Source organism: Phoenix dactylifera, unplaced genomic scaffold, assembly GCF_009389715.1.
Source record: "Phoenix dactylifera cultivar Barhee BC4 unplaced genomic scaffold, palm_55x_up_171113_PBpolish2nd_filt_p 000319F, whole genome shotgun sequence".
NCBI lineage: Eukaryota > Viridiplantae > Streptophyta > Magnoliopsida > Arecales > Arecaceae > Phoenix > Phoenix dactylifera.
The window spans coordinates 95,609-112,257 of NW_024067788.1; the positions used below are offsets into that span (position 1 = coordinate 95,609).

A 16,649-nucleotide genomic window follows, 5' to 3' on the forward strand; every position below is an offset into this window, starting at 1 on the left:
TGGATGTACTGTTTTCAGTGTTCCGTTCCTAAACACCCAAAATTTATTTATAATGAATCATATTACAGAAGAAAGAAAAGTCATGTTTAGGATATTTTAGGGTGTCATGTATCATTCATTGATCAATGGGAATCTAACAAATTATTTGCTATACGTCTATGAGATACAAAACGCATGCATGCACATATGCCTGCTAGCGCACAACACATACAAATTTAAATATCATGAAATGCTACTTTGAATTTGAAGAAATGAAGAATAACACACGTACATAAAATAGATTTGGCCTCATGAGTCAATGTTCCCTAAAAGTCCAAATGGCCCTAGTCTCAGATTGTTTCCAACGGAGACCAAGACATTCTGATTTCAGCTGAAACTTCAAATTATGGTCAATCTGATCTGAAAACTTTCCATCTTCTTTAGCATGACTGGCAATGAAGGACTCATAAAGGTATTCCCAAATATTTGGGACAAGGATTGATAGTTTTGGGAACTTGATTCTTCATAATTTCGATCATCCTGGGTATGAATTCTATGTTCAATGTGTTCCTTAGTGAGTGGTTGGCATGAGAAAGATTTTGTAGATGGTCATAATTCCTGTACAGTGCTAGCATATACATTGTGCTTACATGTAATGTTTGTTGTCTCTTTTGTGACGTGGATCTAGTGTAACTGGTTGGTGTTTTGCTATTGTTCCTAGTAGCGGATTACCCTATCCATTAAGCTCATCCTACTTGTCTTGGAATTTTATGGTGATACATGTGATTATTGTGTTGAGTCTATGTCATTGATTCAGAACCTTATTCAAATTTCGTCAATGCGGCTTTTGACTGTCCCATCTTGATTGTCATTGAATTCCAGCAGCACCACACTAAACACTGTTACAAAAGTTTAATGATCCAACCTTTTCTTGCATAGGGATCTAGCTGACACTATCCCATCCGCTGTTACATGCCATATTCAGTTGACAATGGTTTTTAGTGCATTTGGTTATTCAATGGGGGTAATTGCACCATGTGAGCCAAGAAGACAACACAAACATATAGTGATATGCTATAAAACTTTTGAGAGGTTTTATTCAAGATTGTAAGATTTCCAATGATTTTAGATATCCATAACATTCAGGATTCTATGGTTGAATTTGATGATCCCTGGGTATCAAGCACAGATTGACTAAATCAGATGGTAAACTCTTAAGTCTACAATTATATCTCCCTCAGGGTGCTTGCTCTGTTGGCTCCCTCAGGGTGCTTGCTCTGTTGGCCAGGCAGCCAGCTGGCTGATTGCCTTCTCTGAAAACGTGGGTGGCTCTGAATTGGAGCATTTATTTCTTATCTAAACTTAGACCGTTAAAGCAAGGATGAGATCCAGTCTTGGCTCTGTCTTGAATTCATTATCACCAATGCTGAATCACCCTCTAGCCAGATTGCTGTGGCATCTAACTAATTCATAGCATAGAAGCTTCCTTCCCTGGAAGCTCTGAATTCAGCTGATGTGACAGATGTATCATGGAGAGGAATTGAACCAGCAGGTAAGAGTTTAGCTTGCTGATCATGGATCAAGAAGCCCTGCCAGAGGTACTCAAGTTGTGTGGGTATCCAGCAAACAAAGGTCAGTGTTGAAAAGCTATAGGAAGGAGAAAATAAAGTAGCAACCCAGATTCCCTGACCGAGGTTTCTGCTTTTCCAATAGTCTGCTGATAGAGTGAAAAATCTCCCCACACAGTTGGGTACATGTCTGATACTTGAATTTGTCCTATTATTGTATTTAAGAAAGGCTATGGATACTTCCATATGGACATATACGCTTCCCATTACCTTTAGGGAGGAGAGGAAGCATGGCTTTTTTATCGATGAATGTTGATCTTTTAACTACGAACATGAGAATCACTAATTGTAGAGCTTGTGATGTTGAAGTTATTTAGAGAGTATGGACTGTAATAGATTTTAATGATGACTAAAATGATGGAGTATGTATCTTGATGTCATCCATGGGTTATGACTATGCTATTGCGATAACTCCATATGACTCATGGATATTTTTTTAACATACTGGTAAAATATATGTGCAAATGCACATAGATTTAATTTAAACTAGCATTTAACCTGTGTGATGTGCACGGTACCTTTTTTGTTAAAGTACATTTGTTTTTGTGATTTGCTATACTTGGCATTTTTAGCCAAAAAAAAATTTCACAAGCAATTTCCTTGTCCATATATGCCAACCTTAAAATTTTATTTTTTTATTAATTACATTGTTATTTAGAAAATAATATATTTTTTGTTAATATATAAAATATATAGTTAATTAATATATACTTTTATTAGTTTTTAATATAATTGGACAAGACAGGCGAACAATTCTCGGTTCAACTGGTCGAAATGACCGATTCTGTATGGTTTTAAAAACATTGATTTTTATATAAATTATCGAATACAAAATTTCTTGAATGCCGGAACAAAAAATTTAGAAAAGCTGAGAAGGTTTGCCCTCCCTGTAGATAATGTAAATTTGAAGCCACATCTCCTTCATCTCACCTTGAGGTTAGTGGGAGCAAATTTTCTAATAAGTTTTCTTTGCGAATGTAAGTGTGTCCCTGTCTGAAGCTAATGGGTGCAAATCCTCTAGTTTTACTTACTTAAAACCACCTAGGTCCAAAGTCCAAGAAATGGGAATGTAATGCCCACTCATGTAACTGCCCAAATTGGATCCAGCAGCCCAAGGATAGCAATCTACTTAGAGATTCAGCACAACAAAAGGTGAAGAGTTGAGATTCCAACCCCATTTGGCTAGATTTAAGGAAGGCCCAACTGGAAGAACGCGTAAGGTTGGTTGCTAGGATATGAATGTGTTGAATTATGGATGCCAGATGGCTCATTGGACCCTCTCAGACCAGAGTTCCAAAGAGAAAGAGGCTATTTATTTATTTATATTTAGAGAGAGAAGACCCACCCCAAGATAAATTACTCATGTCTAACTAGATATTTGAGGAAGTACCACTCGTGCCTTTGAATATAGAATCTCTACCGAGGAGAAGATGGGTGTGACGATTGACGTATATTATGTGATAAAACTATCGGTTCATTCCCTGCCCACGCTGCCCGTGAAGGCATCTACACAATTATAAGCGCACATTATCTCCACCCAAGACTACATGGGAGATCTTGTGACCATCTGCCTAATGACCCTCATTTTCTAAAATAACCCTCATTGGCCTCTCTAACAACGGATTTGCCTGATCGTCTTGATGGATATATGGGTTGCTATTGGGGGTTATTTAGGTCATTAAAACATAAGGTGAGTTGCGATAGGAAGAGAGTGGATCATGGGGTGGGGCCCATGGGGAGTTAGATGCTGTGGCACGCGTGCTGATTAATTTCCATGCCAACAGGAGACCTCCCTTCTCTTATGGCGTATTTTCGAAACTACCCCTCCACGTGCCAGCAAGTGGACAGCTGGTCGATGCGTGTCACAAGTGTTTCTGCGCGAAAGTAAATAATGTTGGACATGTGGTGAGCGGTAAGCTTTAATATCTATACAGGAGACGAATGGAGAGCTCAACTGAAGCAGAGCCTGTATTTAGTGTGCGTGCACGCACGCATTAGATTATCAATTTTATCAAATTATATATGCCCAAATAGCCATATGTAAAGTGGATCAACTTATTGTATTTTGGGCATAAATTTTATCTCAACAGATGACATTAATTAAATTATAGTAGAATATGTTGGATCGGAGTTAGGTATGATTTGTTTTGGATCTAATTGAAAACAACTAAAAATCTAATCTTTAGTCAATAGTAGTGATTATAGTGAGTGGGTAGGGGGTGGATGCATTTCGTGTTGGGATTGTTGAATCTATTTTTCTTTTAAGAGTAAAAAAAATTTATTCTTCATAAATTTAACATCTTTAAGTTGATTGTGATCAGGGTTTGCTGTACCGGGCCGAACTGGACGGTATCTTCTATACTATACCATACTGGTTTGGTACTGGTACCCGATACGGGAGGTGTACCGACATTCGGTATGCTGAAAAGATTCCATACCGCACCGACACAGTGCTAGTGTGGCACCGGTATGGGGTCTTATATTGAGACGGTGAACCTTGAGTGCGATGCTAGTAGAACTATAAAAACAAGGAAGATTTAGAGAAAAGTTGACCAAGTTTATATTTTTAACATACTTGTGGCCCAATTGATGTCATGCAGATGAAAAAATTGATAATATATTAGTTGACCCTTAATCCGTCATATTTAGGTTCAGCAAGCATCATCCACCAGTAAACTATGAGCTTTGTGTACATTGAAAAACTCTCACTGAGTTTATTTTCTGAAACTGTCCCTCCATGTGCCAACGAGTGGACAGTCGGTCGATGCCTGTCATGGGTGTTGAAAATAAATAATGTTTAGACACATGGCGAATGTGAAGCTCTAATATCTGTAAAGGTGGCGAATGGAGGGCTCTGTTGAAGCAGAGCCTCAATTTTAGTGTGTGTGTGTGTGTGTGTGTGTGTATTAGATTATCAATTTTATCAAAATTATATGTGCCCAAATAGCCATGTGTAAAGTGGATCAACGCATTGTATTTTGGGTATAGCTTTTATCTCAATATATGACATTAATTAAATTGTAGTAGAATATGTTGGATCAGAGTTAGGTATGTTTTGTTTTGGATCCAATTAAAAACAACTAAAAATATAATCTTTAGTGAATAGTAGTAATTATAGTTAGTGGGCAGGGTCTAGATCCATTTCATGCTAGGATTGTTGAATCTATTTTTCTTTTAAGGAAAAAATTCTTTATTCTTCCTAAATTTGGCATCTTTAAGTTGATTGAGTGCGATGCTAGCAAAACCATAGAAACAAGGATAGATTTAGAGAAAAGTTGATCTGGTTTACATTTTTTACGTACTTGTGGCCCAATTGATGTCATGCGGATGAAAAAATTGATAATATATTAGCTGTCCCTCAATCTGTCGCATATTTAGGTTCAGCAAGCATCATCCACTGGTAAACTATGAGCTTTGTGGACATTGAAAACCTCTCACTGATTTTGTTTTATCCTTTGTTTTGCCCAGTTTATATCCATAATAATAAATAGGTTTAATCTTTTATCAAGAATAAGCCAAATGATGATTAGAAAGGAAAAGATTTATACTAATTGTTAAGGAATCTTATGTTTAAATGGTACCCCAAAGTCTGCTTTCGATCAATATGCAGCTACAAGACCCCCACACCAAATCCTTGCACTTATGACACCAAAATCATGATGGCATGAGAGAGTGGGTCGGGCACTCTCTTGCCTTCTCTTTCCGTGGTCGCAGATTTCATTCCTTTTGTAGTCCATATGATGGTGGATTAGTTTCCCTTCTCTCTCTTAACTTTAGGGTAGCCTTACGGTGAAGAAAAACACAAGCGATCCCTTGATTAACGATTTTTTATTTCATTTTATTCTATTTATATGTGGACATGGCTACAATTACTACAATCCTGTTACTGGCCCAAATCTTTCTCCACAACAAAAAATAAATTTTCAGCTGAAACAAAATTTTGAATTTTTTTAATGAGTTTTTTGCATGAATACCCTCCTAAATATTGAATTTTGCATGAATACCCTTCCAAAAGTGATATTTGCATATATATCCTCATAAAACACTTGTTTTGCTATGTTGCCCTTTTTTATCCTTGTTTTTACCTATGTACCCACACCATCTAACACTATTAAAAAATTAACGGTTTCAAATTAAAATTACTAAAATACCTTTAATAAGTAGATATGTAAAAAGGAATATTTATATGATGATCACAATGGGGGACAAAAAAAGTAATTTCAAAATTTTATTTTATTTTTAATTAAAATAAATATGGTTTTTATTAACAATGTCAGAATAACCGTTATATTAGGGGCATTTGTGCTAAAATAGTGTTTTATGAGGGTACAGAAATAAATATAAATTCTAAGAGGGTATTCATGCAAATTTGAATTTTTAGAAGGGTATCATGCAAAAAACCCTTTTTTTATTTATGTGTATATATGTGATAAATAATAACCATTGTTGCATTTATAATGGCCATCATAAAATAAAAACCATTAAACAATGACCAGTAATTAAGTTCATGTTATTGAATGTATAAAAATTAAGGGCTCCTTCTGAGATCATTACAATAGCCATTAATTTAAACCTACAAGTAGACTGGATATAACACCATGTGTCGTACTGAAAATCTCTTCACAAATATTAAAAATATGAAAATCATTTAAAATATCAAAGAAATCTAAAAATTCTAATGGTGCAGGTCTTGACATATCTTTACTTTGAACTGAGGAGGCAGAGAAGGGATCTGGTTTCAACAGATGATGGTAAAAGAAGGGGGAAAGGGAAAAAATTGGATGGGGTGATTAAAGGGAGTTGGACCAGAGTATGGAGTATCAAACCTTGTTTCTCAAATCTTTCTAATATTTGTTCTCAATAGACCAGAGACATGAAAACATGTTTTCCAATTCTTTCTTGTCTATGCTTTCTCCCGTGAAACAAAGGCATGTGAACACAGTGTTGGAAAGGAGATGAAGTAAAAAAAACATAATCAATTGGGATTAGAAGTGGTTTTGTGTTGGACAGCTTTGATGAAATAATTAGAATATAGTTTTAGTTTGGATAGTCAGTTTTGGGTAATCATCAGGAATCATACTAAATCTGAAATTGAAGAAGTTCTAGGACCGAGTTCTTTTAGGTTTTGAGTTGTTATCTCAATGGCTATTATCCTCTTAACCAAATCCAACAATTATAATCGTCTATGGACAAAAATTTATGGGTACTTTTATATATAATATAGATATGTAAAAATCATATAAATAATTAGAATATAGTTTTAGTTTGGATAGTCAGTTTTGGGTAATCATCAGGAATCATACTAAATCTGAAATTGAAGAAGTTCTAGGACCGAGTTCTTTTAGGTTTTGAGTTGTTATCTCAATGGCTATTATCCTCTTAACCAAATCCAACAATTATAATCGTCTATGGACAAAAATTTATGGGTACTTTTATATATAATATAGATATGTAAAAATCATATAAATGTCGGGTGTCCCATCAGGTGCTGGTGGCATTACTATTTTTTTTTATTTTTTTAGGATGATTGTTGTAGGAACAAGAATAGTATATCCTAGTTTGGAGATAGATTTCTTTTATCCATCTCTTATAACATGATCAACAATAATTCAGAGGAAGTAATCTTTCTTAATACTGCATTTTTGAAAATTTTGTTCTATGGACTTAACTTTTCTGGAATGTTTTGTGATCCGGAACTGTTTTTTCTCTTTGCTTTGGGTACAACTGACCATGTGCTATTTATACTTCTTTGCATATTGTTTTATAAAGGGCAAATGTACTCTCATGTGGTGATTAAGGAAGTTCGTCACCATTCCAATTTTTCTTGTAAATACTATTTGACTAGTTTTTTTATTTATCTTATGTGTATATTAACTTGGCATGTTTCATTCATAACTTCTGTACTTGAATTTTAGGGGAAGCTTGTACAGAATTCTTCATCGTCCATATTGCCAAATTGATGAGAAGCGTAGGATAAAGATGGCCCTTGATGTGGTATGAAGGCTGAAAAGTTGTGTACAAACTTCTTGATAACCCTTCTTACTGCAAGCTACTAACTCTCTCTCCCCTGCCTCTCTCTCAGGCCAAGGGCATGAATTGTTTGCATACTAGTGTACCAACAATTGTTCATCGGGATCTAAAATCGCCAAATTTATTGGTACACAAAAATTGGACTGTTAAGGTATTTAGCGGTCTTGCCAATGCTGAATTTTGTTAACCTATTATTGGCCATTTTATGATTCATTATTATAGCATTCTATTAGCTGTTTCGAAATAATTCTGGTGCCAGTTGATGCAAGTCAACTAGAGAATGGTTTAATTGTGAATTCTTAATATCAAAGTAGGTCGGTGCAAACATTTTTCTAACATGCTTTTGCAAAGACCAACTAGGACACCTTATTTTTGATTCTGTTGTGTTTTGCTTTCATACAAGTATGCAATACACTCACTTCAGTTAAAATCTAGGGGAAACTGAGTGATTGATTTAAGTTTTTGCAAACTAAAGCCAACATCTTTGACTAAATTATTTAGATAAAATGGATGGTCTTTTAGGGCCCCATTCTTTGGTGGGTAAGTATCATGAAAAAGTTGGTCAACTTTCTCATTGACCAACTTATCCATGTTCTCGTGCTTTTTTAGGTGGGTAAGTTATTTTCCCATGGGTAGCAAATATCCATGAAATGGAGGAAAAGTCTTACCTAGAAGTGGGGTAAGTCATGGTCCCATTAGCTAGAAAAATAACCTTTTTATTTTATTTCTAAATAGCCCTAACCTATAATAATAATAATAATATAATAATAATGATATAATATATATTATATTATTATAATATAACACAATATAATATATTATATATTATACCAAATATTATTATATATTCTATTAAAATAATATAGTCTAATACATTAATGTATTATAATATAAGATAATATAATATATATTATTCATCTTATATTCTATATTATGATATATTACGTTATATATAATATAAGATAATATAATATTTATATAATAAAGGGTATTATGAGAAATATGGATAAATCTTAGCAACTTATCTAGGAAAGTAGCAATACAAAAGAACATGGGCAATAGATTCTAGAGCCGTTTTCCAATGCATAAAAGAACATGGATAAATTATTTTTTTGTCTAAATGTTGCCTGGGAAACACTTACCCAAGAAAATACAGATTGCTGGCTATGATTTTACCCTCCAAAGAATGGGCCCTTAGTTTCAAAATCGATTTAAATTCACTTGGCCTTTGGAATTACTTGCAAGTAATTGTCCACTTGGATTTCATGTGTTCTTAAATAGGAAACTAGTGTGGGTGTATAACTAATGTCTTTTCAGCTATTATGCAATTTCGTTGACAAAAAGAAAATAGGAATGACAACCTTTTTTCGGTTAATAGGAAAGACAGTTTTTTATGATTAGTCGAGGATTGTTTCTTAATAAATTTTTCGAATGAAGAATAGCTCTTAAGAATTAGTGTGTCAATGGTTGACTTTGAAATTTTATCTAGTTGTTTTAGGAGGTTTGAATATGAGTTTGAATTTTGCCAAGGCTATGGGATTCCCTATGAACTGCATGCCTTCCCAAAAGCAATGTGCCACAACTAAACCTGATTGTGCTAGAAATTGATAGGGGTTAGCTAGAAATTGATGGGGGTTAGCTAAGGCATCTTTTTACATGTGTGTGCATGCACATGCATGGGTGTTTTATGCATATGTGGGGTGTGATATGGTCTACCATATGTGTGTGTGCTGCCGTGTATGTGTTTTGTACATGCTGAGGTGTGATTTGGTGGACCACATGGGCTGTCCACTGAACCTGCCAATAAGAGTCTGTCCACCGAAACTGCCCCTTAAGAGGCATGTGGGTGGGCGGATCAGTGGAGGTATTGTGCCTGCATGCTTGTGCATGCATGCATGTGTTTTGTGGGGGGTGCATGGGGCGCAGATTTATGGAGCCTAGAGCTCGCAGTCCTTGAAATCTGCCTAATAGGAGACATGCCACATATTCTACCAGTCCACGTTGTCAAATGATAGTGAGAGTACATTCAATTACTATGTTGAGGGGGAAATTGTGGAAGTGGAACTGTTCTTTGTGCAGCCACTTCATATCCATTCCCTCACCCTCCATTATCTCTGCCCCCTTATCAATCCATGATCGAGCAATCTTCACATCTCCATTATCTACTTGTTTGTGCATGCATGCATGCGTTTGTGGGTGTGCATGGGGTGTAGATTTGTGGACCCTGCCACTTGCAGTCCCTGAAATCTGCCTACTAGGAGGCATGCCACATGTGCTACCAGTCTATGTCATCCGATGATAGTGAGAGCACATTCAATTACTATGCAGAGGCGGAAAATATCTGGAAATGGAACTGTTCTTTGCACAACTGCTCCATATCCCTTTCCTCACCTTCCATCATCGCTGACCCCTTGTCCATCCTTGATTGAACAATCTTTATATCCGTTCAACCTCAATGGTTGTTCCCACTCTCTTGTTTGCTTACTAGTTGGGATTCATCTCGCACTGTTCCATTACTCTACCAGGGATAAAGAAAAAAGAAAGAGGAGAAAAAGAGAAAAGGAAAAAGAAAGTTCATAGCTGAGCCCTCCCCTCAGTGGTGGCACTGCCTTCGTCCACCTCTCTAATCTTGGCCACGAAGACTCCCTTGTCTCCCTCTCAAGTGGCCGGGATCCTAGGGATGTTCTTTTCCTCTGCCATGCTATGAATTCCATGATCTGGGAACTCAACTTGAAGGCAGGTGGCAGAGGCTGCTCGAGCCATTAGCCAAAAGAATCCTCTCCACTATCTTTGCTGCCGCCCCTCCTTGATGATCCAATCTATTAGAGTGTGGGAGTGAGAGAAGGTGTAAGATAGAGCGGAAAAAAAGAGAGAAAATATGTTTTTTTTCTTGATTTCCTTCCTCTCCATTCATGAGCAGGAGACTGTGGATTGAGGAGGACAAGGGCAAGATGTTGGACATCTCTGGGAGGTGGTTGGGAGTGGACAATGAAAGGTGGAACATTGAGAGGGCAAGATATGTCTTTTTCCTCCACTTTTGCAGGAATGGAGCTTTTTGATCTCTTCCTATTGCTTATCAATATGGAAAGCAAGTGTTGTAACAGCTCATAGTTGGGTGGACTTGGTGCATTGAAGCCTTGTGTCTACCAAATCTGAAGCCCTTGTTCTTGTGCATGCATATGAGTCTGCATATATGCGGATGCATGTATTTTTATGTTTGTCTATGCATATGTGAGTGTATATATTTTACACTCTTTTCTTTCTTTTTTTCTAAACACTCAAATACTTGCACTTCCAATCAAGGTTCGAAATCTTGGTACCGGGTACCGTATTGGTACCTCATCAGTTCGGTACAGTATGGTGCACATCTATGCCGAAATAGTTTTCTAACCTTTTTTTCAATTTTTATCTCGGTACATTTTGGTACGGATTGGTACATGCCTCGATACAGGCGGTATAGGGCTTGTACCGACTTGAAGGTGTTTCGTACGGGTTTTCTTCCAGTATAGTACGGTATGGTATGCCCTATACTGGGCGGTATGGGGCGGTACGACAAATCTTGCATCCAATCTTGTTCACTTAATCTACCTCTCAGCGTAAACATTCTTTTTTCATTACTAAATACCTGGACACTGCCTACTTATCTACTTTTATTGTAGACGAGCTTCATTGGTTGACTACATCTTAGCATTATAAAAAGCATAGACCACTTGCATTGCTTGTGGGACTTGAAGCCTTGTCTAGCATAGATCCAATACTTACCAGTGCCATGGAGCACTATTCTAATGTACAGTTCCTCGGAAATTTTCTTGCGAAGCATTACTTATTTTTCATCAAGAATAAAAAAAAAACTTAATTAGCTTGAACCACTCATGGAGCTGTCCAAGGCTCCAAGCTTTATTAAGATATCCACTTTGGATTCGTGTCATCAGATGTATTTCTTAATATGATAACATTTTTATGACTCGTTTAACTTTGTTCGGATGCATCATGGAGAGTTGCCACATTCCTGACCAATGAATGTGCAACTATGGATTCAATTACATGATTTAAGTAGTGCTTTCTCACTGAAGAGGCCAAACAATGGATTTGGAACCTATCTTAATTTTAATTTTGTAAAGAAATCTGTAACCAAACAAACTTTGCTCTTTTTTTTTCCTTAGTGTCCAGTACCAGCCTGCTGTAAAGGGACGATGATCATGTTGTCACCTTAAACTAGGGATGGCAATTGGGCCCGGTCGGACCGGATATGGGTTGGATCGGATACAAAATAGATCGAAAATTTGTTAACTCGAATCTGAACTGTTTATTAAAGAGGTCAAAAATTCAGAACCAAATTTGTCCATTTTATTAAACAGGTAACCTATCCTAACCTACAATGGTTTGAATCAAGGTCTGCCTAACTGGTCCATACCGGCCAGTATGGGCCGGTACGGCCTGGGACTGGTACCGAATCAGCGTGGAATTTGATACTGGTAGCTTATCGTTGGAGAACTTGTATGGGACCGGTATGGGATTAGCGTGGATCAGCGTTGGATCAGCATGAAATCTAGAACTGGTATGGAACCGGTATGGGACCGGCCGCCACCGGTACGCCGACCGGTACTGGTATGGCGGACCTTGGTTTGAATCAAGGTTCATCATTTCGGTACTGGATCCCATACCGATGCCACACTAGTACTATGTCGATACAGTACGGTTCGAAGTCTTTACAGTGTATCGAGTGTTGGTACGCCATTCGTATTGGGTATTGGTACTGAACCGGTACTATACGGTATGCTCCGTACCGTCTGGTCCGGGCCAGTGCGGCAAACCATAGTTTGAATCAAGTTAAACAGGTTAGATGGTTAAGCATTGCCACCCCTACCTTAAGCCAGTTGCCATTTTCTTCTATTTCATTTTATTCCTTTTGTCTTCTATGGTTCGGGGGAGGGGAAACCTTCCCTTCCCCAGATCTCGACGGTGAATTCATAAATCAAAACTTTAGAAAGCTTCCATATAGCACTACAACAGTATGGAGCCAGCGTCGGTCGGTCAGCGTGGGCTTTCCCGAAGGAAAGTCCGTTGGTTCCCTCGGTGGGATTAGTTCCAACAACCCCTACGGACTTAACCGAATACTACCTGAACCAACTAGATCTCCGCCTTCTTGTACGTACCACTGATTGAGGGAACCCGCAGGTCTTGAGTCTTAGTGGGAAAATATAAACTACCTGTTCATTGCATTAGACCTAAGTTTTGGAATTTATAAACTATTAGCTGCACACTGAAAATATAATGATCCAGTTAAGTTTACTAAAACTGAACTACTTAACCCTCTCATATATTATAATCAGAGCTATTATAACCCAGCTGAAAAAACTTGTCTTTTATATGGTGTCACATATAACTACCATACATCTTAATTTGCATCTTTTGATCCCAAAAAAACTGCAGGTTTGTGATTTTGGACTTTCACGCTTGAAGCATAATACATTTTTATCATCCAAGTCTACTGCTGGCACGGTATGTGATTATCATCAAAAAAGAAAAAAAATCTGTTTATACTTTGTGGTCAATGGTTGACCATATCTCTGCATTTATCTCTTGATGTTTTAGCCTGAGTGGATGGCACCAGAGGTATTACGCAATGAACCGTCCAATGAAAAGTGAGTTTCCTATCTACTATTACTTTAAGGCCCTTTTCTAATTATATATATTTTTTCTTATTATGTGGTCATCTTTTTATTTTGGTAGACTTTATCCCGTTTTCTCTGCTTTAGTTTCTAATTGTATATCTCCCAGGATGGAGCAAGTGCTCTGAAATAGAATCATTTTGTCCATTTATGTAAGACCAGGTGCTTGATTAACTGATACATGCTTCTAGCATCCTAAAGTAATGATGCCAATTATGGCTTACTACAAAGCAGCGTACAGATAAAGATAAACTAGGACTGTCTTTTAATAATGTCATCCTAGAATATTTTAAAATGTAGGATGTCTGAATCTGGATATTTAATCAATAGCATGAACAACAGCAGGAAAATAGGTCCTTAATCCAATGAAAAAGTAACTATGATTTTCACTCAAAAAATTTCTAGAAAAGATGCATTATTAATGAAATTATTTTCTGTAACAATTACTGTACACCATGTGTTAGTCAGGGAAAGAAGTTGAAGTGGGGGACAGTGGAAGTTCAGATATCGGTCTCCTTATCCCACATTTTATTGAAACAGCAGCCTAGAAGTTATGGTAAGAATAGTTCAGGGCTCCACTTATGAGAAATGAAGTAATTTGTTGTGTTGTTGCATTTAGCTTTGCTAACAGATACTGTTAAATCATCAGATATATTTGGACTAGCTATGTGGTTGGTTCTCTGAGAAAGTGTGATCTATCAGGCTAGTTAATCTGATGATGTATTAGTTTGTGATATTAGGAATGTGACCTCTAAGCATTTCGTAATTGCAGCAGGTGATCGGGTTCTTTTGGGGTATTAGTAATATGTAACCCATCTACCATTGAACCATGCCCTTGAACTGGGCACATGTTGTGCCTGTTAAGGAATTTAAGTGGATTCATGTTAGGTGCAAATATAGAATTTAGATTTTTTTTTTTTTATGTGGACTCTAGAACTAGAATTTTGTGGACTCTAGAATTAGAATTGTTTGTGGACTCAAGTATTTTATTTTTATGCGGACTCTTATTAGGGTTTTGAGTTGTCTAAATAAAATCATTGCAATGTTATTGAGAATACAACTTGAATTATTGAGATCACAGAATATTTAGAATTCCTACTCTCTCTCTCCCTCTGCCTTCTCTCTTCTTCTTCTACTTCTTTTCTTCTCCCCCTTGTGTTCTCTCCCCTCTTCTTCTTCTCCCTCTGTCCTGTCTCATGAATTGCTTTCGAACCAATTCTGTGTCCAAACAACTCCTGTACTAAGATGTTGTAGCAGCATGCCAGTTCATACTCGAACTGCTACTGAACCAAACCAAAACTGCTCGCTAACCACTGAACTATCCAAATCATGGCAAAATGATTGAAGCAGGCCCTAGCTGTCAATGGTATTACCCTCACATGGGGTTTCAAATGAGAAACTGCTTCTTTGAGGCTTAAAGCACTAGATGATGCACTTGAGGATAAATTAATAATACTACTAGCTTAAATTCTTCTTGAAGTGGAAGCAGTGGAGGAAAAATTCGAGAATGCTAAGATTGAAGGTTTAAATGTCACAGGTATAGCTATAATTACGTAGTGATTCCAATGAACTCAATAGGCTCATGTAGGACAGTGTCGACAAAAAGGAAAATTCTAATCAAATCTTTTAGTGGACATAGTAACAGTTTGCTTGAACAGTTGAAAAATTCTTGAATTGTTGTCTATTTTTTCCGTTTGTTGAATGATTCTCTGTGTTATGCTTGTGTTATTAACTGTGAATTGTTTGATAATTCACATATTTGACATTTTACTAATGAATGATGTTATTTATTGTTGGTCGTGATGTTGTTTTTACTCTCATTTATTGTTCTTTTTCCTCTGCCTGTTTTCAAATGAATAAATCTGTAAATATTTTAATATTTTTCTTCAAAATTACAATTTTATCTAGTCTTTTTGAACATTTTGCTAGTATTTTGTTTCTATTCCTTGGAATTCAGAACTTTTGCCCCTAGTTGAATGATTCTACAACACTAAATTGACAGAACACATGCAATGATATAATCCCTGCTGAAGTCGGCATCTTGACCTGGTGACTATTCATGAGATGCTGCTTGGTATGATGCGATGGTCTATTTTTCGGTGATGGAGTTGGACATTGGCCATTGGCCATATTTGTGTTGTTGCTCTTGATCACCTTGTGAGTGGCGATGGAGCTGGTGGGGCAGCATATGGATCTAGATTGTGCTACCATTAGTGTTGCTGATGCACTGTATCCTGTAGATTGGAGAGTTTGAGGATTTGGGAGTTTCCAAGGTTGAGGGACACCATGATTTCAATTACTTGTTGATTGCATATAGTAGACATCTTTTAATCTTCTACAACACATTAGAAAAAAGCAATATATATTTAATTAAAAATTGTGATAGCTTGCCTAAGACAGCCTTTATTGTTCTCATAACATCTGAGATCCTAGGTTGTGATGGTGATTTAACAATGTTATGAATGCTATTTGTTCTAATGAAAACACCAACACATGTATAATCATTAATGGCTAGTATGACCTTTATTGACCACTGTTACAATCGAGGTTCCTCGGACCGGCACTAGGGGTCATATCGGCTGGCCACCGATTTGGTATGGTATTGGTATGTAGCATACCAATCCTACCGATATGAGGCACAACAAACCAAGGGGAGGGAGAGGGAGGGGGGAGAGGGAGAAGTAGAGGGAGGAAAAAAGAGGAGGGAGGCAGTAAGGGAGAGGCAGGGAGGGAGGGTTATGGAGAGGGGAGAGGGAGAAGGAGAGGGAGGAAGAGAGAGAAAGGGAGGGAGGGAGGAGGAGAGGGAGGAAGAGAGAGAGAGGTAGAGAGGGAGAGATGTTGGCAAGGGCCCCCATGGCGCTGATTGAGGGCGACGATATCGTCTTCGGTGCCGTTTGATGGCAACAACCTTGGTTGGCGTCATTTGAGGGGAGAGAGAGAGAGAGTAATTAAGAAAGGTTAGGGTTGGGGGGGGGGGGGTGGTAAGCCGGGTCGACCCAGATAGCCAAACCATCCTGATTTTATATCGGTTCGGTTCTGTACTAGCCAAACCGCCTGATTTGTTTTGGTTTGGCAAATATTGCTTACAATTATGTAATGCATGGAGCGTTGTGTTTGTTCCATTATTATACTTTGTTGGTGCAAAGCAGTCTGAAACTACTTTATTGGGTATCATAAAATTAAAAATTCTTTCTAAAAGCCATAGTTTGTAAATAAATGGTGAAGGATAGCTACCTTCTTGTGACATGAAAATAAAATAAAAAGGATAGCTACCTTCGTGCCAGTAAAATTACTATACAATCCGTGCGACTGATGATAGGAACAAGTATTGGTTTTGAAC

At 37.3% G+C, this 16,649-nt stretch overlaps 1 protein-coding gene across 1 annotated transcript in view; it reads left to right on the forward strand.

Moving 5' to 3' along the window:
• LOC103712318 (serine/threonine-protein kinase EDR1-like) overlaps positions 1 to 16,649 on the forward strand; it is a 30,361-nt gene that overhangs the window by 12,408 nt on the left and 1,304 nt on the right. Inside the window, exons 8-11 of the mRNA XM_008798806.4 lie at positions 7,523 to 7,601; positions 7,690 to 7,788; positions 13,071 to 13,139; positions 13,233 to 13,282. Coding sequence (XP_008797028.1) covers positions 7,523 to 7,601; positions 7,690 to 7,788; positions 13,071 to 13,139; positions 13,233 to 13,282 — 297 coding nt within the window. The remainder of the gene's footprint in view (positions 1 to 7,522; positions 7,602 to 7,689; positions 7,789 to 13,070; positions 13,140 to 13,232; positions 13,283 to 16,649) is intronic.